The sequence below is a fragment of the Hemibagrus wyckioides genome, linkage group LG05 (genome assembly GCF_019097595.1).
Source record: "Hemibagrus wyckioides isolate EC202008001 linkage group LG05, SWU_Hwy_1.0, whole genome shotgun sequence".
Classification (NCBI taxonomy): Eukaryota; Metazoa; Chordata; class Actinopteri; order Siluriformes; family Bagridae; genus Hemibagrus; species Hemibagrus wyckioides.
Window position 1 is genome coordinate 22,132,503 of NC_080714.1, and position 22,392 is coordinate 22,154,894.

General features: G+C 36.5%; 2 protein-coding genes across 6 annotated transcripts; both read left to right on the top strand.

The window, feature by feature from the left end:
- Positions 1–958: 958 nt before the first annotated feature.
- Positions 959–12,320, top strand: LOC131353013 (tumor necrosis factor receptor superfamily member 14-like). Of its 5 annotated transcripts, none has more exons than XR_009204578.1 (9): positions 959–2,585; positions 3,066–3,158; positions 7,505–7,664; positions 8,167–8,292; positions 8,406–8,561; positions 8,688–8,775; positions 8,858–11,074; positions 11,187–11,366; positions 12,184–12,320. XR_009204578.1 is itself a non-coding variant. In XM_058389674.1 (7 exons), exons 1-7 carry the CDS (start codon positions 2,472–2,474, stop codon positions 9,039–9,041), a joined length of 921 nt encoding a protein of 306 aa, XP_058245657.1. In that variant the 5' UTR covers positions 959–2,471; the 3' UTR covers positions 9,042–12,147. The 5 variants fall into 5 exon arrangements, 1 of the variants encoding a protein (XP_058245657.1); XR_009204579.1 differs by having other exon boundaries at positions 11,218–11,366; XR_009204577.1 differs by having other exon boundaries at positions 8,858–11,366.
- LOC131353319 (tumor necrosis factor receptor superfamily member 14-like) lies at positions 11,337–13,994 on the top strand. Its single transcript, XM_058390268.1, has 5 exons — positions 11,337–11,366; positions 12,778–13,009; positions 13,108–13,263; positions 13,429–13,516; positions 13,670–13,994. The coding sequence occupies exons 1-5, from the start codon at positions 11,337–11,339 to the stop codon at positions 13,836–13,838; spliced, it is 675 nt and encodes a 224-aa protein (XP_058246251.1). The 3' UTR covers positions 13,839–13,994.
- Positions 13,995–22,392: the final 8,398 nt, after the last annotated feature.

The window sequence follows — 22,392 nt, forward strand, 5'->3', positions numbered from 1 at the left end:
AACACCTCAATCGGATGGAATTTGCCACATCCGATTAAAATTTCAATCGGATGGTAAGGGGTGGTTTAAACCATTTTTAGTCCGATCGAGAGGACATGTAAACACTTAATCGGATGGAATATGTTCCTGGAAAGTTCTGCGTATGTGCAATGACGTATGACGTACGGATGTTACGGCGGGAATCCTGTTTTCGTGGACTGTGCGCATGTCAAAAGATCTAATCCGATTCTAATCATGTGTCATGTAAACGTGCATAACAATCTGATTACTTTATACCACGTTCATGTAAACGCCGCGATCAGATTCATCAATCTGATTGAATTCAGTCCGATCTGATTAAAAAGTGTCCATGTAAACACCTATTGAAATGAATCGAGTCAGTGATTCCTTTTGAGTCAATGAGTCAGTAGGTGCGTTTACATGGACACTTTTTAATCAGATCGGACTGAATTCAATCAGAAATCAGAATGCAATCAGATCGCAGCGTTTACATGAACGCGGTATAAAGTAATCAGATTGTTATGCGCGTTTACATGACACATGATTAGAGTCGGATTAGATCTTTTGACGTGGAACATCCGTACATCATACGTCATTCGTATCAACATCCGTACGTCATACGTCATTACACATACGCAGAACTTTCCAGGAACATATTCCATCCGATTAAGTGTTTACATGTCCTCTCGATCGGACTAAAAATGGTTTAAACCACCCCTTACCATCCGATTGAAATTTTAATCGGATGTGGCAAATTCCATCCGATTGACGTGTTTACATGACACTTTTTTAATCTGATTGTGCTTCTAGTCCTGTTATGATCGTATTACAAGTGTCCATGTAAACGCACCTAGTGATTCTTTAATAGCTCTCGTTTCCTGTGCAAACTCTAATCATGCTGGGAAATAGTGGTGGTGATTTTTTTTTTCACCCTATAGTAATTGAATGGTGGAATTAATGCAGGTGATTATATGCTATAATAATTTATTGAGTATAGTTATGTACTGTTATGTTATGGCGTGAATGTAATAGTAATTGCAAATTTTTAGAAAATCTTTGACTATTGCATGATGGGTAACCAACCGAACGTTCACGTTTGCCCCAGGATGCAATGTGCGCTTGTTCCGCCACTGACAGGGACGATAAACATGTCCCTGTGTAAATTAAAAAGAATCAAGACTTACGATACCAGTGCAGGAAAAATTTATTTTAAAGTGCCATACAAACACACACACAAACACACACACACACACATTAACAGAAAAATTAAAATAAAAAATGTGCAAATCAGTTGTTATCCAAAAATTAAATATGTTAAATGTAAAAGTATCCAAATGGACTAAAAATAAATATTTTAAATAAGGAATAAAACAACGAAACTGAACAAAAATTCAAAATGGGCAAAAAGTACAACTATATACATAAAGTGCTTTGCCAATAAATTGGCATTTAAGAATGTCAGCTCACACACTTGTGCACTCTCAGGTGCTGAGACTAAACGTAAGAGTCTCAGCTGAATCAGTCAATGATCCGGCTCTGCGAGTCATGAATAATGATGGAGGCTTTTTATCATACACAGAGTTTCTTGACAAATTTAAAATCCCAGTTAGACCCAGAGAATATGCAATTGTAATGGATGATAAGGTATTATGTCTTCTTAAAAAAGAATGCAATGAAAACCCTAATTTAGACTATATAAGTAATAAAAGTAATATTATTGTTTTAAAAAACCAAAATACCAATTTTTTTTTTTATTTCATTGTCTGTACCACTTATCCGATCTATCCTCGGGTCACAGGCAGCCTGTGCCTATCTCAGGTGTCATTAGGTATCAAGGCAGGATGCACCCTGGACGAAGTGCCAACACATCGCAGGGCACACACACACACACACTCATTCACACACTACGGGCAATTTAGAGACTCCTATCAGCCTAAAATATGTCTTTGGACTGTGGGAGGAAACCCACCAAGCACGGGGAGAACATGCAAATTCCACACACACACAGAGAGCGGGACTCAAACCCAGGACGCTGGAGGTGTGAGGCAAACGTGCTAACCACAGTGAGATTAGCATCAACAGCATAAAAATCCTGCTCTAGTTTATAGGAAATGTTCAACAAGCATCATCTTGTACTATGACTGACAAATGTACACATGTAATTTCCACAGCATGCAATCATTGAGATTCATTTTTCATTATTTTTCAGAATTTTAGTATATATAATTATACACAAGGCCTTGTAGAGCATGAATTATAGATTGTGATACAGCTTAATGTAGTGCTTGATATTGAATTGTGAATGCATTCCATACATTTGACCAACAAATGTTGCTGAGAGTTTGGGAAATTGGATTTAATGAAGTTTTTGAAAATAGTGTACAACAGTTATATCTCCTTCCTGTGTCTTTATGTAATTAATTATTAAAGTGCTAATGTGAAATAAAGTGTACTTATGTGACTTTTAGGTAATGGACAGTTCTGAATTTTCTGTCTTCCTCTTCATCACAGCATGTACATTTACTGTTCTGGTTTATACCAGAGAATCTGCCACTAGAAACATGGAGAAAGTTCAGGTGATCAAGGTCAGGATAAAGTTTTATTATTATTTTTATTATTATTATTAAACTCTGCTCCATATTACTGTTGCCTACTCAGATTAAATGCAGATATAATAACAAGACATCTTAGTTTCTTATTATTTTACACTAACACATGCTCTCTGGTTAAATAATTTAGTCACAGAAATGCCACCAGTGCCTTGAGATTAGAATTTGAGTGTTTTGAGATTTAATAATAATGTATTAGACTTAGGTTTAGTGATTGTGCTGGCCAAATCGAGTGTCATAGTGTTTAACAAGTCAAACACAAACCTCCACTATGCACCATACAGCTGTGTTTTCAGTGTTTGCAGTTATTATTAATGCTTTGTTCAGGGATCGTACATTCTTATATTTCTAAACTACCATATTTTACTTTTTTTTAATTGATACTTGGCAGCAATCAAATAGCATGTGTAAAATAAAACCTAGCATGAAGTAAAACATGTCTCTGTGTGTATGCAGGACTTTCCCTGGATTGTTGCAGATGAGCAGGAAGTCCTCATGCAGGAGCTCAGACTCATTCCTCTGAAAACGATGACCTCAGACATAGTAAAGGTAATTTTCATAACCATATGCAACATAGTCACATTTCAAAGAGGCAGTGAGGCAGTAATCTTGACAAAAGTGTGGAAAAACAACTTTATGAGGAGGAAAGTGCACACAAAGGACAGCAAAATGTAGCATGAAAAAAAAATACACTTTTAAAAGGTTTTCTTTCTTTGTTGTTCTGAGCCTCAATGGTTTGAAATACCAGGATTTTACAATGATAAAATGTTAAACTACTGTTTATGTTTTATGTTTTTTTTGGCACTACTCTAAAATGACCAAACTTCCTGTTTTGGTTCCTGTGCAGCTCATTTACAAAATTGTTGTGGAGTTGTGGTTGGTGTACATATTGAATCTACGTTTCTCATGACTGGCTTGATATTGTTATTGGATTAGCGGTAAACATCAGTAACATCATGACAGGAAGTACTCTGTTTGACCAAAAAGTGAGTGAGTGAGTAATTTGAGCTGTTACATTTGCACTTTGTATTGGGGGGTAAACTGTAAAAAGTGTGTGTATGTTCTTATGCAAATATGTCCCCCCCCCCAGTGTGGGTTTTTGTTTTTTGGCTTGAATTCTCACTTAAACTGAAAGATTCTCACATTTTACCAATGTCCTATTAAAATATTTTATACCTCTGTACCATCTGGTGTTTTTAAAGTGCCCACATGTACACTATTGTGCAATTATTTACTTACTTACTTACTTGTTTACTTAGTCCACTTAAAATGTTTGAATGGTTGTATCTATACAGAGTTGTTCATACATAGCATTATATTTGAACATAAAATGAAGGCTTGCAACATAATGCAATTCATGCTAGGTAATTATTCTTACAAAATACCAAATAAAATTACAAATCTAGATTAAATGGACAATATATATCTCACTAGTGTTCATACTAAATATTCATTAAAAGATAAAACATCAAAACAAATTAACCTACGGTTTGTTGTTGAGTCTAATATGGTTAGCAGTAATTATATACACTCTGATTAGACATAACATTAAAACCACTTGCCTAATTGCCAAGCCCTGTTAGTTGTTAGATGGGGTCTCCTTGGATTGGATTTATTTGTCCAGCACATCCCACAGAGGATTGATCAGATTGAGATCTGGAGAATTTAGAGGCCAGGTCAACAACAACTTTGTCATGTTCCTCATGAAATATTGTTGCAGTTTTCTGCTGAAAGAGGTTTAGGGATTACCTTTGCCATGAAGTGGTGTACTTGGACTGCATCAATGTTCAGGGAGGCAGTGCATGTCAAAGTATGTGCCCTGTGTGCTCTATATGTACCTTCTTTACTTTCTATATGGAGAGAGAATGGTAAGCAAAGAAAGGGCCCTTTAAACTACCTTGTAAATTACATTGTATGTATGTATATGTGTATATATATACATGCTGAAGCATTAAGAGTTCCTTATACTGGAACTAAGGGGCCAAGCCCAACCCCTGAAAAACAACACTTGGTGGGGTTGGGCTTGGCCCCTTGATTTGGAGGTGTGTCCCAAAACATTTGGCAATATAGTGTAAATGCAGAATCACTCAAAGCTGGTCTCTCTGGTGCACAGTACACTGCCTGTTTATTATTTAATGTCAGACACTTCTTTAAATAAATGGGGATGTAGTGGGTTGCTTGGGTGGTAATTTGGGACTTCCACAATTTCACATTAAACAGAAGTGGAATTTCTTCTGTGTATCACATCCACATCAACATCGGAACAATAATTTCCCTTTTGAAAATGTACTTGCAGTATACTAAAACCTTTTACAAGAATTTACACCCATGGGTTTCATACACCCATGTTCATGTTGCAAACTTTCTTCACACCTTTGCAAAGCTACACATCTGCAGGTGTGTGTTGGAAATGCTTACAATAAACGAAACCATAAAACCCAGGCTGTTTTTTATTTTTTCAAATTTTACGCATACATTTGTTCAGCAGATGGTAATGACTGCTAATTTACTTCCAAAATATGTATATTCAGCTTTAATCTATATAAGAGAATATATATTATTTGATGTTTATATGAACAATGATAAGCAGAAGTAAAAATATTGACATTTTTTGTCTCGCTTTCTATTCAGAAGAAGTGTGAAATATTCCAGGAAATGGCTCTGAGCTATGTGTTAGGCTGCTTTAAAAAATCTCTATAGATACTAAGACAGTGTAAAATATTGTTAAATGTTCTGTTTATTTCTTTTTTGAAACTTTTTGAAGCCTGCTGTTTTTATTTGTGGTTAGGGTTGAGGTTGTAGTTTGTGTTACTCTCTGCCAACTCTTCCAACAGTGTCTAGTTGATGCTTTCAAGCCTACAGAGTTCTTCCATCACCATGCTGTAGCTTAACTGAAACTTGTGAACCTTCTCCTCCTCCATTGCATGCATATGCTATATCTTTTAATACAGATAAGGAAATACAGATGTAATGATCTTTGTGAACATTGAAAGTGAAATAAAGAAGTGTTAGAGAAAGTGAGACCACAAATAATACCAGAAATGCAATTTAGGACATAGTTATAGCTATAATTTTGATCATTCTCTACTTGTGTGTTAAGCTTTGTTTGTAGAAATTACTTTTCCATGGACAAAGCCATTAAACCTCACTTGAAGCAGGTATTTAGTATTTCAAGAAATATTTCGTAACTTTCGTAACACACTGTAAGCACCGAAATGATTAATTACAGTGTTATCTATGCTGAAATGATCATAAGTGTGATGAGAGCTCGAGTCCACAAGGTGGCGCTAAATAACATTTAGATTTTCAGACACAATCTGAACAAGACATTAGTTCAAGTCTGGCGGGACAAAGGCACGTGTAAGTAACGGTATGCTAGTATTACGCTAGTCCGTTTTAAATGAGTTTAGTTTGTGGCTTCATTCATTCATTCATTCACTGAAACTATTCAAATGTTAGACTTATTATTTGTAGTGTAGTGTTATTTTGCCTTATTGTTCCCAGCAAGTTGCTCTAATATTTTATTGTTTCTGTGATCTATAAGATATACACTATATTGCCAAAAGTATTCGCTCACCTGCCTTGACTTGGATATGAACTTAAGTGACATCCCATTCCTAATCCATAGGGTTCAATATGACGTCGGTCCACCCTTTGTAGCTATAACAGCTTCAACTCTTCTGGGAAGGCTGTCCACAAGGTTTAGGAGTGTGTTTATGGGAATTTTTGACCATTCTTCCAGAAGCGCATTTGGACGAGAAGGCCTGGCTCTCAGTCTCCGCTCTAATTCATCCCAAAGGTGTTCTATCGGGTTGAGGTCAGGACTCTGTGCAGGCCAGTCAAGTTCATCCACACCAGACTCTGTCATCCATGTCTTTATGGACCTTGTTTTGTGCACTGGTGCACAGTCATGTTGGAAGAGGAAGGGGCCAGCTCCAAACTGTTCCCACAAAGTTGGGAGCATGGAATTGTCCAAAATGTCTTGGTATGCTGAAGCATTCAGAGTTCCTTTCACTGGAACTAAGGGGCCAAGCCCAGCTCCTGAAAAACAACCCCACACCATAATCCCCCCTCCACCAAACTTTACACTTGGCACAATGCAGTCAGACAAGTACCGTTCTCCTGGCAACCGCCAAACCCAGACTCGTCCATCAGATTGCCAGATGGAGAAGCGCGATTCGTCACTCCAGAGAACGCGTCTCCACTGCTCTAGAGTCCAGTGGCGGCGTGCTTTACACCACTGCATCCGACGCTTTGCATTGCACTTGGTGATGTATGGCTTGGATGCAGCTGCTCGGCCATGGAAACCCATTCCATGAAGCTCTCTGCGCACTGTTCTTGAGCTAATCTGAAGGCCACATGAAGTTTGGAGTTCTGTAGCGATTGACTCTGCAGAAAGTTGGCGACCTCTTCGCACTATGCGCCTCAGCATCCGCTGACCCCACTCCGTCAGTTTACATGGCCTACCACTTCGTGGCTGAGTTGCTGTCGTTCCCAAACACTTCCACGTTCTTATAATACAGCTGACAGTTGACTGTGGAATATTTAGGAGCGAGGAAATTTCACGACTGGATTTGTTGCACAGGTGGCATCCTATCACAGTTCCACGCTGGAATTCACTGAGCTCCTGAGAGCGACCCATTCTTTCACAAATGTTTGTAAAAACAGTCTGCATGCCTAGGTGCTTGATTTTATACACCTGTGGCCATGGAAGTGATTGGAACACCTGATTCTGATTATTTGGATGGGTGAGCGAATACTTTTGGCAATATAGTGTATCTATCTCCACCCTCCCTTTATGTACTTGATGTTAATTGAGTTTATATTCATTGTTATTTATATAATATTTTATTCAGGTGTATTTGATCACAGATATGATGTTTTCTACCTTGCAGTACAAAAAAAGTCCTACATCTGGCATGCTCCACATCTGGCAAGTAAAAAGAATATATGCCATATATTCAGTAATACTAAATCTCAGTGGAATGTGCTGCACAACATGCAACACTGCAGAGTATGAAATTCATGGAGAATGCTGTCCAATGTGTGCTCCTGGTAGGTAACCTTATTTGTATTATCTACGGTAATTATTAAATCCTATTTTTCTTATTTGACTGAGACTTGTACTTTGTTTGAGGCAATGTTGAAATATTGAAGCTTTACAGCGAGGGAAAATAAACATTCAGATTCAACATGTTTTTGTTATGCTTCCAGAATTGATAAAAAATATGAAGTAAAAAGTATGTATTCAATAGACAATTCAAAACATTTGAAGCACTTTCTACAAATAAATTATATTATTAAATTATACTAATAAATGGTATTAAATATTAAACGAACAAACAATTAAATAAATAATGACATATCATCAATTTACCTTTGGAAGATTAGGAGGAGTAGGAAGCACTGTTGTTTGAGGAAAATGTTATTCCTTCTTGAAAACACCATGTTCACTGTCCTTCAGCATTTGTAGAAAATCATTTACATGGATATAGTGACTACATTCAGTGGCATAATGTGCATGAGACAGGCTTGAAAATAAAATGTTATTGTCCAGGTCACCATGTGTTTAAACACTGCGACAGTCAATCAGGCACGCAGTGTAAAGTGTGCTCTGGATCAACCTACACCGATGTCCCGAACGGACTGACCGCATGTCTCCCCTGTGCTGTGTGTGATGAAGGTGAAGACATGTTCATTCCTGCCATTCCTGTAACTTAACACATGAAAACCTCTTTTAAAATAGCTAATGAATAATATTGAATATTTTATGTAATGTGTATAATTTTCTTTCAGGTAATGGATTACATGTAAAGCATAAGTGTTCATACACTTCAGATGCACTCTGTGAGCCTTTGTCAGGATATTATTGTACAGAAACTCAGGGTGAGAGCTGCAGAAAAGCCAGAGAGCACTCCACCTGCCTTCCTGGACAATACATCTACCAGAACGGTGAGCATTTTAACATTATCTGTAATATACAGAGTATATATAGAGTAACCTGTTGAATTCAAATTCCTCTGTATTCAGTCAAACAGTTTTACGAAATTTATTCAGCAAATATGTAATTCTTTACAGGAACAGCTTTAACAGATACAGTATGTAAGGACTGCCCAGAGGAGACATATTCAGATGGTTCATTTATGCACTGCAAACCACATACAAAGTGAGGATAAAATGATTGCCACTTTTTTTGTATTATAACCTCTATTTCTAAATGCAGTGAAAATGATTTCTCTTCTTTACAGTTGTGAATCTCTCGGGCAGATAATAACTGAACAGGGAACACAGTCAAGTGATACAGTTTGCAGCCATAAAGCATCTCATCTGGGCCTCATTATTGGGATTTTGTTGCCACTGATACTGCTGAGTGTCGTTCTAATTACTTTATTATGTTTTAAAAAGAAATATTTTATTAATTTAATGCTATAAAATCATTTTGACTGGGAAGAAACATTGAAGAACATTGAAAACATTGAAGAAACATCCCTGATCAGCAGGTTGTGACAGAGATACAGAGAGACTGGAAGAGTCACAGAAAGGCATAGAATTGGACGTCCTTTGGCCACATCCCATGTTGATGACTGCTTCATTGTGAACAGTGCCCTGCGGAACCGGATGATGAATGCCACTCAACTCCAGGCACATTTAAGGGAGGTGAGAGGCACCCAAGTGTCACGTCAGACCATTCGAAACTGTTTACATCAGCGTGGTCTGCGTGATAGATGACCTGCAAGGGTACCTGACCACACCACCAGGCACAGGCGTAGGGCCAGGGAGCATTTACGCTGAATGAGGGACCAGTGGGCCTCAGTGCTGTTCTCTGATGAAAGTCAATTCACGTTGAGCAGAAATGATGGCCGACGTCAAGGAGAGTGCTATGCATCAGCCACTGTTGTGGTGGTGTTACAGTCTGGGCAGGTGTGTCTACTCAATACAGAACTACCCTACATCTTGTGAATGGTACAGTGACAAGCCAATACTACCCGAATAACATCATTAATCCAGTCATTGTGCCTCTGCATGAACAACACAGGCCTAATTTCATCTTCATGGACGACAATGCTCCAGCTCATCGAGGTCGCATCATTAGGGAACGGCTGCTGGAGGCTGGGGTACCTCAAATGGAGTGGCCTGCACTTTCTCCAGACCTGAATCCCATAGAAAACCTACGGGATCAGCTGAGTCGCTGTGTAGAGGCTCGTAACCCTGCACCCCAGAACCTCAATGACCTGAGGGCTGCTCTTCAAGAAGAGTGGAATGCCGTGCCTCAGCAGACAATAAGTCGACTCATGAACAGCATGAGACATCAATGTCAAGCTGCAGTTGATATAACTGAAGTTGTATCTTCTACAAATTGCTGCTGTAATCACAAAGACTGTCCTGTGCTCATCTCAGAGCTCAAATTCACAATAGTGAACATCCTTTTAACACTCTAAGTACTGTTACCTTTACAGTATACAGTGAAAGATGTAACATTTATAATGCCAGAAGAGGATGGGTTCCCTTTTTATACACAAAGCATTCTTAAAGCCTGGGAAAGATTGTTTTGTGTGTGTATACATATAAACACTGAAATGCATTATTATTCCTAGACATGCATCAGTGCCTTATACTATTATCCAGTTTATATTTGGTGAATCATCAAGCAAAATAAGATTTGGATGACTAATTTATAATTTATAAAAATAAGAAATGTCATACAGCAGAGCAACACAAACATTTCCTTTGCTGTCTATTAGGTAAGGCTCAAGAGCATAATAATAATAAACTATGCTCCATATTACTATTGCCTACTCACATTAAATGCAGATATCTACAGGAGGACATCTTGTTTCGTAGTTGATGTTGCCCAGCTTTGTATGTGCATGAGTGTGTGTGTGTGTTCTGTGATCTTGTTTCTATTTCTGTAAAAAAAAAAAAAAAAACTGAGCCCTATCTAATATTATTCATAATAATAATAAATTATGCTCCATATTACTATTGTCTACTCAGATTGAATGCAGATATCTACAACAGGACATCATAGTTTCTTATTATTTTACACATGCTCCCTGGTCAAATAATCTAGCCACAAAAATGCCACAGTGTCTTGAGATTAGAATTCGAGTGATCGCCTGTGTCCCTGTATTATATGTGAAGTTAAACAGGTCTGTGTGTATATGCAGGATTTCCCTGGATTGTTGCAGATGAACACGAAGTCCTCATGCAGGAGCCCAGACTCATTCCTATAAAAACGATGACTTCAGACATAGTACAGATCATTTTCATAACCATACACAACATAGTCACATTTCAAAGAGGCAATATGAGGCAGAAATCTTGACAGAAGTGTGGGAAAACATATACTGCTTCTCATTTAATTATCCACATTCTTACTTTCAACAGATGCAACTTTATGTGGAGGAACGTGCACACAAATGACAGCAAAATGTAGCATGAAAAAAGAAATACACTTATAAAAGGTTTTCTTTCTTTTTTATTCTGAGCCTCAATGCTTTGACAGACCAGGATTTTACAACGATAACATGTTAAACTACTGTTTATGTTTTTTTTGGCATTACTCTAAAAAAACAGACTTTTGTTTCCTGTGCAACTGAAACCACAGAATGTTCAGAGTTTTGGGCAGTGTCCATATTGGATCTACGTTTCTCACGACTAGCTTGATATTGTTGGACTCATGCGGTTTGCTGAATGCATGGATTAGCAGTAAACATCAGTAACATCATGACAGGAAGTACTGTGTTTGACAAAGAGGTGAGTGAGTGAGTAAATTGAGCTGTTACATTTGTACTTTGTACTGGGGGGTAAACTGTAAAAGGTTTGTGTATGTTCTTGTGTAGATGTGTTTTCCATCGGTGTGGGTTTTTGTTTTGGCTTGAATTCTCACTTAAACTGAAAGATTCTCACATTTTACAAATGTACTATTAAAATATTTTATACCTCTGTACCATCTGGTGTTTTTAAAGAGTATTATTTACTTGCTTATTTACCTAGTCCACTTACAGTGTTTGTAGGGTTGTATTTATAGAGTTATTCATACACAGCATTTTATTTGAACATAACATACAACATAATGCAATGGACAATATATATCTTAAAAGATATGTTGCAGAAAATATCAGCCCAAATATATCAGGCATGTTGCTTTGTGCATTCAGCTTCTCTTTCTCTTTTGTTTTGTGAAATCAAAGGTTGTAGATTCCCTTTATCTTATAATATATATCAATATATTATAAGTGTGATGAGAGCTTTTCAAGGTGGCGCTAAATAACACTTAAATTTCAGACACAACAATCTGAACAAGTCTTTCAAGTCTGGTCGGACAAAGCCAAGTGTAAATGAAAGTATGCTAGTATTACGCTAGTCCGTTTTAAATGAGTTTAGTTTGTGGCTTCATTCATTGAAACTATTCAAATGTTAGACTTATTATTTGTAGTGTAGTGTTATTTTGCCTTATCGTTCCCACCAAGTTGCTCTAATATATTTTTTGATCTATAAGAAAATTTTCTCCACCCTTGCTTGATGTTAATTGAGTTTATATTCATTGTTATCGATATAATATTTTTTTCAGATGTCCTTGAGCACACAGATGATGTTTTCTACCTTGCAGTACAAAAAAAGTCCCACATCTGGCATGCATTTATATGCCATATATTCAGTAATACTAAATCTCAGTGCAATGTGCTGCACAGCATGCAACACTGCAGAGTATGAAATTCATGGAGAATGCTGTCCAATGTGTGCTCCTGGTAGGTAACCTTATTTTTATTATCTAATTATTAAATCCTATTTTTCATATTTGACTGAGACTTGTACTTTGGTCGAGGCAGCGTTGAAATATTGAAGCCTTACAGCAAGGGGAAAATAAACATTCAGATTCAATATTTGTTTTTGTTATAGTTCCAGAATTTTAATAAAATATGAAGTAAAAAGTATGTATTCAATAGACAATTCAAAACATTTTAAGCAAAACCCTTTCTACTATTAAATTATATTATTAAATTATACTAATAAATTGTATTAAATATTAAACAAACAAACAAACAATTAAATAAATAATGACATATCAATTTACCTTTGGAAGATTAGGAGGAGTAGGAAGTACTGTTGTTTAAGGAAAATGCTATTCCTTCTTGAAAACATCATGTTCACTGTCCTTTTGTAGAAAATCTGTACAGCATTTGTAGAAAATCATTTACATGGATATAGTGACTACATTCAGTGGGATAATGTGCATGAGACAGGCTTGAAAATAAAATGTTATTGTCCAGGTCAACATGTGTTAAAACACTGCAACAGTCAATTTGGCACACAATGTAAAGTGTGCACTGGGTCAACCTACACCGATGTCCCGAACGGACTGACCGCATGTCTCCCCTGTGCTGTGTGTGATGAAGGTGAAGACGTCCTTTCATTCCTGTAATTTCATGCTAGAAATATACTTGATATACAATGATATACAATATTTTATGTAATGTGTATAATTTTCTTTCAGGTAATGGAGTACGTGTAAAGCATAATTGTTCATCCACTTCAGATGCACTCTGTGAGCCTTTGACAGGATATTATTGTACAGAAACTCAGGGTGAGAGCTGCAGAAAAGCCAGAGAGTGCTCTACCTGCCTTCCTGGACAATACATCTACCAGAATGGTTAGCATTTTAACTTTATATGTACAGTAATTTCATGTGTGTTTTCATGGAAAACAAGGAAATTTCCAAGTAAACCACAAACTTTTGATTGGTAGAGTAACCTGGTAATTTTAATTTTTAACAGTTTTATGAAATTTATTCAGAAAAATATTTAATTCTTTACAGGAACAGCTTTAATGGATACAGTATGTAAGGACTGCCCAGAGGAGACATATTCAGATGGTTCATTTATGCACTGCAAACCACATACAAAGTGAGTATAAGATGATTGTCACATTTCTGTATTGTGATTGTATACTGTATTGTATTTCTAAAAGCAGTAAAAATATAAAAATAATGTCAATAATAATAATAATAATAATAATGATAATAATAATAATAATAATAATAATTCTCTCCTTTACAGATGTGAGTCTTTGGGGCAGATAACAATCACACAGGGAACACAGCAGAGTGATGCAGTGTGCAGCCATCAACCGTCTAATCGGGGCCTCATCATTGGGATTTTGGTGCCATCTCTACTGGTAGTGGTCATATTAAGTGCTTTACTTTGGAAGAAAAAGAAAAAAAATTAACATATTGTAATAATCATTTTAAGTGTGAAGAAACATTTTATACTCTGTATATGTGTACTGTATATATGTGTAGAGCAGGTAAAATAAATCTTGAACAAGGAAGCAATCCTGCCCCTTGTCAGTGCAATTTAATATCAGCTAGTTCAGTCCCAAGTTCCCAACTGATGGCTCATAAAAAGGTCTCATTACCAAGGTACCAAGATCTTCACTGGAATGTTCCAGTGAGCACTGTTGGGGCCATAGTCCAGAAGTGGAAAGAACATAATTTCATTATAAACCAGCCACAACCAGGTGCTCCACGCAAGATTTCTGACAGATGAGTTAAAAGAATTATCAGAGTTGTCCAACAGCCAAGGACCACTTGTGGTGAGCTCCAGAAACACTGGGAATTAGTAGGTACAATTGTTTCAAAGAAAACTATAAGTAATGCACTCAACTGCAATGGCCTTTATGCACGCTCACCATACAAGACTCCAGTGCTGAAGAAAAAGCCTGTTGGTGCTCGTTTAAAACCCAACATTTGGACAAGTCTCTGAAATACTGAGAAAATATAGTCTGGTCAGATGACCAAAATTGAACTCTTTGTACGCCATAATACACACCATGTTTGGAGGACAAATGGCACTGCACGTCACCCCAAAAACACCATATCAGCAGTGAAGATTGGTGGTGGAAAAATCATGGTGTGGGGCTTTTCTTCAGCATATGGTACTGGCAGACTTATAAGTGAAGGAAGGGTGAATGGAAAAATGTACCAAGACATTCTTGATAAAAAAAAAATCTGCTGCCATCTACCAGAATGATGAAGATGAAACAAGGCTGGACATTTCAGAAAGATGATGATCCCAAACACACAGGAAACTCTTAACTGGTTTCAGAGAAAGAAAATAAAGCTGCTCGAATGGCCTAGCCAATCACCTGACTTGAATCCCATTGAAGTCTATAAAAAGAACTAAAGATTAGAGTTCATAGAAGAGGCCCAAGGGACCGTCAAGATTTGTGTGGAAGAATGAGCCAAAATCACACCATCCATTGTCATAACTCCACCAGTCACTTCCCCTCCTGACCACCAGTGGTAAGCCTTGACAGAGTTCTGATCACATCCAGGTCAAGGGTGACTTCATGGTTTTTAGACATTTTAAGCCAGGCTAACTTCAGTGCAATGTATTGTTAGCTCCACTACATACCAAGCCATTGCTCTTTAGCTGTCTTGTTTTTGCTCTCACTGTGAATGGCCTTGCCTGTTTCTGGATTACCGCCTTCCTGTTTTGTGATTTTGTGTCTTTGCCTATGCTGATTGTTATTTCTGGTATTTGGACTTACTCCCTGTTTTTGTCATTGTAATTTTGCCTGCCGTTTTGGACTGTTGCTTGTTATTGCTTGTTATTAAACTGCATATGGATTCTATGCCATCTGCTCCCGTGAATTCATCACATCCTTGAAGCTGTCACTACCAATGAAGGCTTTTTTTTTTTTTTTTTTTTTTTTTTTACAAAGTATTAAATAAAATTCAGCACCTGGTTGTGGCTGGTTTATAATGAAATTATGTTCTTTCCACTTCTGGACTATGGCCCCAACAGTGCTCACTGGAACATTGCAGTCAAGATGTTTTTTGTGTGACACCTTGGTAATGAGACCTTTTTATGGGCCGTCAGTTGGGAACTTGAGACTAAACTAGCTGATATTAAATTGCACTGACAAGGGGCAGGATTACTTTCTAATTACTGGTTGATTTCAGCTGGTGTCTTGGCTTTCCATGCCTTTTGCACTTCCTTTTTTTCATGTGTTTAATACTTTTTCCTGTGTCATTTCTCATTATTACACATAACTTAATTTATGGACATCTATGGTTTAATTTCTTTGCATGTGTGGATTGCATGGGTTGTTACCAACATCTGGTGAAAATTTCATGTAAATAGCTCCTTTAGAAATATATTTGCTGAGAAAAATGTTGATGTGTTCAATACTTTTTAATACTAAATTTTACTTATTTTATTATATTTCTTAAATATTTGAATTGTATATCAAGTTGTGTTCTTTGTTCACACCCGGTCATTTTCATGCATTAATAGTTTTTAGGTAAAGGTCTGATAACATTCTTTATGAAATATGTGTATATCGGACAGGGGCAAACACAAAACACATTTTGTATATGTCTTTACATTGATTCTTATCTGTCTTAGCTTGACAATGGCATTGAAGTTTTATTTTATAGAATAAATTTATATCATACGATAATATTAGTATAAATTCATTTAATGCCATAAGTATCTGTCTTCCCTACTACAGGTTATAATAGAGAATGGAGTTGAAACTGTAAGAGAAACTGTACTAATCGTGTCTGGCTGTATGAATAAATTTCTTAGCAGTACAAGCCAATTTAGAAACAGTTTCTAATTTGTAAACAGTTACAAATCTTCACATCTGTCAAAATAAAAGTCGAACATGTTATGAAAATGAAAATATTAGCTAGAAAGTTGACCATCCTAGTGTTTTGTAGCAATAAACATTTATTTTGTATATTTAATTAATGGTTAATTAACAGTTTTTTCATATTTCTAATTAACCTCTGGGCCTATATTGAACTACATGTTAAACTGTCATATGTTCTGTTTAGTGTAAGATTTGGTCATCTGTTATCAATGAGTATTACTGTTTTTTCCCCTCTATTACTAGGTGGGTTGTTGATGTGATACTAAAGATTCTCATTAAAACAATCTCATGAATTAGTGGTTGAATGTTTTTTTTCTTCCCCATTTTTATTGAGTTTTCATTGTAAGCAGAACTAAAGAACTAATTAAATTCTGGAATTGATCCAAACAGGATCAAGATCACAAGATTAAATATGTAATAGTTTTCCTTTAATAGCTTCCTATTCCTATTGAGTTTTAGGGAATCATTTTGTGACTCAGAATAAGTGAACACTTACTTTTTTTTGATCCCACTGCAAATTCAGTATCTTTAACTGCTGTTCCTGCAAACTTATGAGTCCTGCTCAGGCACAGGAAATATCATAGATCCAGCAACCCAATAATAAAAATGCACAGTGCTACTAAGAAAGTTTTTGGTATAGCAAAGGTGAATTGCACCAACATTTCTGCTTCATGTATTCTCCAGGGCTGCATTTTTTTGTGTTCCACAGCATATCTGCAGCTGCCCCTCTGCCCCTTTACTGCATATTTGCAGTAAAATCCTGTCAGTGGCTCACAAACTGTATGTGAAATCTTTGTGCAATTTGTCTTTACTCTTAATCTATTTTCTATTAGAAACACAAAAATGCTGTGCAGAACATCTCATACACTTAATCAATATTGTAAATAATTAATACACACAAAATTGTATATAAAATATATGTTTGCTAGTATGGCACATGATAACTGAAATCACCCAAACAACCCTTATCAAAAGTTTACATCACATCCTTGAATGTTTGGCCATATTATAAAGAAACAGGTTCACACACAGTGGTTTAAATGGCTATTAAAGTGAAGTTTCCACACCAGTGATTATAATTGTAATGAGTGTCTGTGCAAGACTAGTCAGTCAGTTTTTCAGCTTATGAGGCGATGCACTGACTTGGCTAAATACTACACCATGGGGAAGACAAAATAACTGCCAATGGACCTGCTTAATAAGGTAGTTGAACTTTATAAAGCAGGAAAAGGATATAAAAAGGTATCTCAGCACTTGAAAATGCCAGTCAGTACTGTTCAAAATCTGATAAGGATTTGAAAAATATGAGGTTCTGTTGATAATAAGCCATAGTGAGGTAGACCAAGAAAGGTTTCACCCACTTCTGCCAGATAAATTGCTCTGGGTGCAAAGAAAAACCCATAAACAACTTCAAAAGAAATACCAACTGCTCTGAAAAAAAATACAATAAGGATGTACTTGAACACAAATGACCTGCATGGTCGAATTGCCAGGAGAAAGCCGTTACTGCGCCCATGCCACAAAAAGGCCCATTTCCAATACGCCAGACAGCACCTAGACAAGCCTCACAGCTTCATTTGGAGAGTCTCAGAGTCACAGAGTCATTTGGAGTGATGAGACCAAAAATGAACTTTATAATCACAACCATAAATGTTATATTTGAAGAGGAGTCAAAAGAGCCTACGGTGAAAAGTACACCATCCCCACTGCATGGTGGTGGATCTCTAATTTTTTGGGGCTGTATAAGCTCAGTGACACAGGGAAGTTAGTCAAAATTGATGGCAAGATGAATGCAGCATGCTATCAGAAAATACTGGCAGACAATTTGCATTCTACAGCATAAAAGCTGAGCATGGAATGCTCTTGGATGTTTCAACATGACAATGATCCAAAGCACGAGGCCAAGTTGTATCTCCAATGGCTACAGCAAAAAACGGTGAAGGTTCTGGAGTGGCCATCACAGTCTCCTGACCTTAATATCATTGAGCCACTTTGGGGAGATCTCAAATGTACAGTTTTTGCAAGACATCAGGCCCTGGTCTAGCAGTTATAGCCTTAGATTCCTGTAATTGGCTGACAGGAGTGGAACCCAGTCTGGTCTTCAGCTGATGTTTTGTGTGTTCTGAGATGTTTTTTTGCTCACCACAGTCAAAACTAAAATCTTATATATTAAAGTATAATCACCAGGCCTGTATATTGCCATTGTTCATTTTGTTCATTTGTTCATTAACTACTTGTTAAATTTATTTTGTATTTACCATTTACCTCTACCTTTGTAGAGCAACACCATTGTAGAAGGTAATCTAAGGTCATCTCGGAGCTAGAGATATGCAGGCAAACAAACGCTTCACCTTCAATTATTATTTATTTATTTATTACCAATTTATAGAGCTTAATTAAGGTGTAATTACAATTGTCAGCTTGTCCTTGCTATGTTTTTAGGATACCACGTTTAAAGTCATTGCAATGAACTCACCGAAACAACCTGTGTGCTGTGTCATGACTCAGCATACTCTGCTAAACCTAATGACCTTCCTGTTTGCTCTAATTGTACAATGTGCAGTACTGGTAAACATATATTTTATATATTATTTTGTGCGCATTAACTATTTACAATATTGATTAAGTGTATGAGATGTTCTGAACAGCATTTTTGTGTTTCTAAAAGTAAATGGATTAAGAGTAAAGACAAATTGAACAAAGACTTCAGATACCATTTGTGAGCTGCTGGAGGGATTTTACTGTACTGAACACAGGGGCAGCTGAAGATATGCTGTGGACAGATGTGAAGATTTGGGACTTAAAGAAATATCACCAGGAACAAATACTTTTGATGTTAAATGTAGGAGTCCAGCAGCTCTAGTAGCTGTCACTGTAGCTGCTGTAGTTTGTTTGTTTGGATGTCCTGGATGAGCTGTGTTCTTAAAAATTTAGGCACAATATGTATGGATGTAAGCTTTAATATTTGGTCTTTTGATACTTAATTTTCTACATTAACTTTTACATTTTAAACATTGAAATTTGTTTCCCAAATATAGAAAATATTTCTCGCAAAAATAGCCATGTACTGCTAAGAAATTCCTTCATACAGCCAGACATACAGCTGGTACAGTTTCTGTGTAACAGCTTCAACTCCACTCTCTATTATAACTTGAATTAGGGAAGACAGAAGCTTATGGTGTTAAATGAATTGACGAAAATATAAATTTGATATAAATTTGTTCTTTAAAATCAACATTCACGACATTGTCAAGACCGATTGTTAAGACCGATAAGAATCATTGTTAAGACCGATTGTAACCGATTGTAACCGATTGTTAAGACCGATAAGAATCAATATAAAGACATATACAAAATGATAAAGTGTTTGCCCTAATTTAATATTCACATATTTTATAAAGTATGGTATCAGTTTTTTATAGTTTTATATAATGTTATATTTATATAGGCTGCTCTCAGTGGGCCCTCGGTACTTAGTTTCATTCTCTTTGATGTACCACATGTTCTGGAATGACAATGAACCTTCCTTGATCTGAACTGGATATACATTTCACGTATTTACCAAAGAAATATGTGCAACACCCAGTGCCCCTCTCTGAAAAAGTGATTACCCTCTTAGACTCATTAACATGTTATGCCGCCTTTAGCAGCAATAACTGTAACTAAACACTTCCTGTAGTCATTGAATAGTTTCTCAGGAATTTTAGCCCACTCCAATTTAACTTTAGCTTAGTGACATATTTCTTTTGTAGATGATTTGCATGTTTCAGGTCCTGCCATAACATCTCAGTGGGGTTTAGGTGTGAACTTTGACTAGATCATTCCAGAACTTTAATTTTCTTATTTTTCAAATCTTGTGAAGAAGACTTGTTTGTATGCATTCATCATTTTCTTGATGCATGAACAAAATTCAATGTTGATGTGCAGATGGCCTGACTTTATCTTGTAGAATTCTGACACAGAATAGAAATCATGTTTATGTTGAACAAACAATAAATAGCTTCACAAAGCAATGCCCAAAAATCTTCATCTAAACAACTAAATAAGTTCATACAGGTAAGACAAAAATTTGACTGTAAGTTAAGAAGTAATAATGAACAGCTGATAAAAGACAAGCACATGAAGGATTGGACTGTGCATGGATTCTAACAATCCATGCACAGGTGATCTCACTGAACTAATAATGGGGTAATGAAGGCTAACTGGAAGTCAGGAATAGGTTTGTCTTGTGTTCTTTGCTCCCTCTGCTGGACAGGGTGGTTTCTTCAGGAGAAATTGACTGGAAAACAATGTTATGAACTTCAAGAGCATAAAACACAGTTTTATGGTGGAAAGTGTATAAAATAAATAGGTTCCAGGTATTTACTCATTGTACTAATCAAGCATTTCTTTGTGGGGGTATCTGCTATCATCATTAAGGAATGGAAGTGACCTTTAAAAGGAAGAAATTCCAAAAGGTTGTTCAACACACAGATGAAGGGTTTGATACACACAGTGGCATATCACAGTGAAGTTACATTTTTTCATTATACATTTTTTCACAATAACATTGTCACTTTAAAAGAGGTCATTTCTTACAAACACTACTTTTAGTTATTAAGGGTTTTTTTAATATAATAACTAATTAATTTAATTCTGTTGTAATCTGTTAGGCTGGCTACACACTAGACGATTTTACAACCAATTTTAAAAATGTGGGAGACCACAGATATTTCAACCAATTTTTTTAACCCAACATTTTAATCCTCTGAACGCACAAACTAGATTAATCGACCAGGCCGGGAGACCACATACCGCTGTTTGTAGTAGTGTTTTTGAATGTTGGCGATTCCACAGACACGAAAGTTCACAGAAACTCACGTGATCAAATGTTACTTCAAAAGAAGAACTAATATTTTTTGCAGCAAACAACAAAAATGAAGAAATGAATGTGGGTGAAATCCTGGCTGAGAAGATTGTATAGGTACTCCATTTTACTCGGGTTGTACTGTGATGCACCCTGTGTGTGCTGGGATAGGCTCCAGCAGATCCCCTTGACCCTAATTAGGAATAAAGCGGGTATAGAAAATGGATGGATTGATGTACTGTGTTGCCATGATGACATGTTTGTGAGCTGAAAAAGTATGCAACATGCGGTTGGTAATGCACCCTGGGCTGCTCACTCTCATGGGCTATTGTGGGTTTTTTTGTCAAAGCAGTAAAATAATCGTATTGACACCACACACTTGAGGATTATTTAGACTAATCTAAATAAAATGTGAATTTCATCACATTCTGATAACATACCAATGATTGGTTCAAAGAAATATTGTTAGAGGAAAATGCTATTCCTTCTTGAAGACACCATGTTCACTGTCCTTCAGCATTTGTAGAAAATCATTTACATGTATATAGTGACTACATTCAGTGGCATAATGTGCATGAAGACAAGCTTAAGAATGAAATGTTATTGTCCAGGTCATCATGTGTTAAAACACTGCAACAGTAATTTTGGCACACAGTGTAAAACATGCACTGGATCAACCTACACTGATGTCCCGAATGGACTGATGGCATGTTTCCCCTGTACTGTGTGTGATAAAGTGAAGACATGTTCAATCCTGTCCTTCCTGTAACTTCACACTAGAAAATCTATTCTAAAAATACCTAAAGAATGATATTGAATATTTTATGTAATGGATATAATTTTCTTTCAGGTAATGGATTACATGTAAAGCATAAGTGTTCATAAACTTCAGGTGTTCAATAAAGCATAAGTTCATAAACTTCAGATGCACTCTGTGAACCTTTGACAGGACAATATTGTACAGAAACTCAGGGTGAGAGCTGCAGAAAAGCGCAAGAGCACTCCACCTGCCTTGTTGGCCAATAAAACTACCAGAACAGTTAGCATTTTAATTTTATCTGTGATATACCTGGTAATGTTTAATTCAAATTCCTCTTTATTCAGTCAAACAGTTTTATGAAATTTATTCAGCAAATATGTAATTCTTTACAGGAACAGCTTCAGTGGATACAGTATGTAAGGACTGCCCAGACGAGACATATTCGGATGGTTCATTTATGCGCTGCAAACCACATACAGAGTTAGCATAAGACATCATATTTCTGTATTATGAAC

Bases quoted from the DNA above. Each gene is read 5' to 3' on its own strand.
- LOC131353319 (XM_058390268.1), top strand. From the start codon at position 11,337: ATGACAGGAAGTACTGTGTTTGACAAAGAG. The intron at 11,367-12,777 runs GTGAGTGAGTGA...GTCCTTTTGTAG, and splicing joins GTACTGTGTTTGACAAAGAG to AAAATCTGTACAGCATTTGT. The intron at 13,264-13,428 runs GTTAGCATTTTA...AATTCTTTACAG, and splicing joins ACAATACATCTACCAGAATG to GAACAGCTTTAATGGATACA.
- LOC131353013 (XM_058389674.1), top strand. From the start codon at position 2,472: ATGGACAGTTCTGAATTTTCTGTCTTCCTCTTCATCACAGCATGTACA. The intron at 2,586-3,065 runs GTCAGGATAAAG...GTGTGTATGCAG, and splicing joins AGAAAGTTCAGGTGATCAAG to GACTTTCCCTGGATTGTTGC. The intron at 8,776-8,857 runs GTGAGGATAAAA...TCTTCTTTACAG, and splicing joins CACTGCAAACCACATACAAA to TTGTGAATCTCTCGGGCAGA.